The sequence below is a fragment of the Trichoplax adhaerens genome, genomic scaffold, assembly GCF_000150275.1.
Source record: "Trichoplax adhaerens TRIADscaffold_44 genomic scaffold, whole genome shotgun sequence".
Classification (NCBI taxonomy): Eukaryota; Metazoa; Placozoa; class Uniplacotomia; order Trichoplacea; family Trichoplacidae; genus Trichoplax; species Trichoplax adhaerens.
This window is the reverse complement of record NW_002060984.1, coordinates 10,265-11,515: the sequence shown is the minus strand read 5'-3', so window position 1 is coordinate 11,515 and position 1,251 is coordinate 10,265. Positions and strand designations below refer to the sequence as shown.

At 31.3% G+C, this 1,251-nt stretch overlaps 1 protein-coding gene across 1 annotated transcript in view; it reads right to left on the bottom strand.

Moving 5' to 3' along the window:
- Positions 1-925: 925 nt before the first annotated feature.
- Positions 926-1,251, bottom strand: part of TRIADDRAFT_62374 (uncharacterized protein) — a gene marked incomplete at both ends in the record, with an annotated part of 6,739 nt that continues 6,413 nt past the window's right edge. Inside the window, one exon of the mRNA XM_002118300.1 lies at positions 926-963. Within this exon, the coding sequence (XP_002118336.1) occupies positions 926-963 (38 nt within the window). The remainder of the gene's footprint in view (positions 964-1,251) is intronic.

Genomic DNA, 1,251 nt, shown 5'->3' with positions numbered 1-1,251 from the left:
TGCTATAAATTAATCGCTGCGTTTTGCAGACATCCTTCATCCATTCAAAATTGTTATTATTATTAGAGATATTTCAATTTTTTTCTTACGATCATCATTACTCTTGTCAAGAGAAGAACAACATTTTCGCATCTAGGTTTAAAAATGTTTTTGAATTATATTTCTCTACAATCATCATTACTCCTGTTATCAAAAGAAGAACAACATTTTCGCGTCTTATATAATTCCTACTTTTATTTTGCATCTACTTGTGCTCATGATATTTATATTTACTCCACCCTTTAATGAAAATGCTTTTATTAGTTTAAGGACGATTCATTCATGTTAGTTAACATCGGCAATATAATAGAACGATATCGTGAGGTAAGAATATTTTGGGTCAATATTTGCCTAGATACGATAAAATTAATTAGCAGTAACATTCAAGTAAGAGATAGTATATAAATAGATAGTCAAAGTAGTGATTTTTCTTATTAAAATTTGATAATATTGTACTCATTATTTCCTCGGCAATGGTTAAAATAATAATCAGTGGAAAATGCGATTGCCTAATGTTGAACCCTTCTATGGTAGGTAGACTTGACGAAGCATGTTTAAAGATACAAATAGAGCGACAATTGATTCTACCAGTAATGTAAATCAAGTGAATAAACTTATTGTCACTAACGAGCGTGCTAATCTTATCTTTACCTATCTCCAATTGGATCCTTTTCCAGCTGTCAAATGCAATAACGATCCAGTCTTACTACGTATCTTAATCAACTTGGGAGTTAATTTTGACTGTGCAAGCATGGTAGGTTCATAAACTGCATAACAGTCGGCTAATAGTTAATCTATGATCAAGTTGACGAATATGTTTATTATACGCGTACTTACGGTTTTAACTAGCAAATTTATAACACAATCTATTGCGCTAATAGTTCTGCTATAGAATTACAAGTACATTTTCAGGACCAACTTCTTCTATTGATTATGGTACATGATGAAATTATAACACCTTATGTGGACATATTCTTAATTTCTATTCTGCATAGGCTGAAATGCAATTAATACTCGATGCGGGAGTTCATCCGGATAGAATTGTATATGCCAATACTATCAAGGCTGTATCACATCTAAGGTAATAAGTGAAACATAAATTGAAGCTAAATTTCTGTCAGAATTATACAGTAGGATATCCAGACTTCTTTAGGCTCGTTGAAACGTTAGAAAACTATAAAAATCATGTTCTTTATAATACTCAAAGCGGTT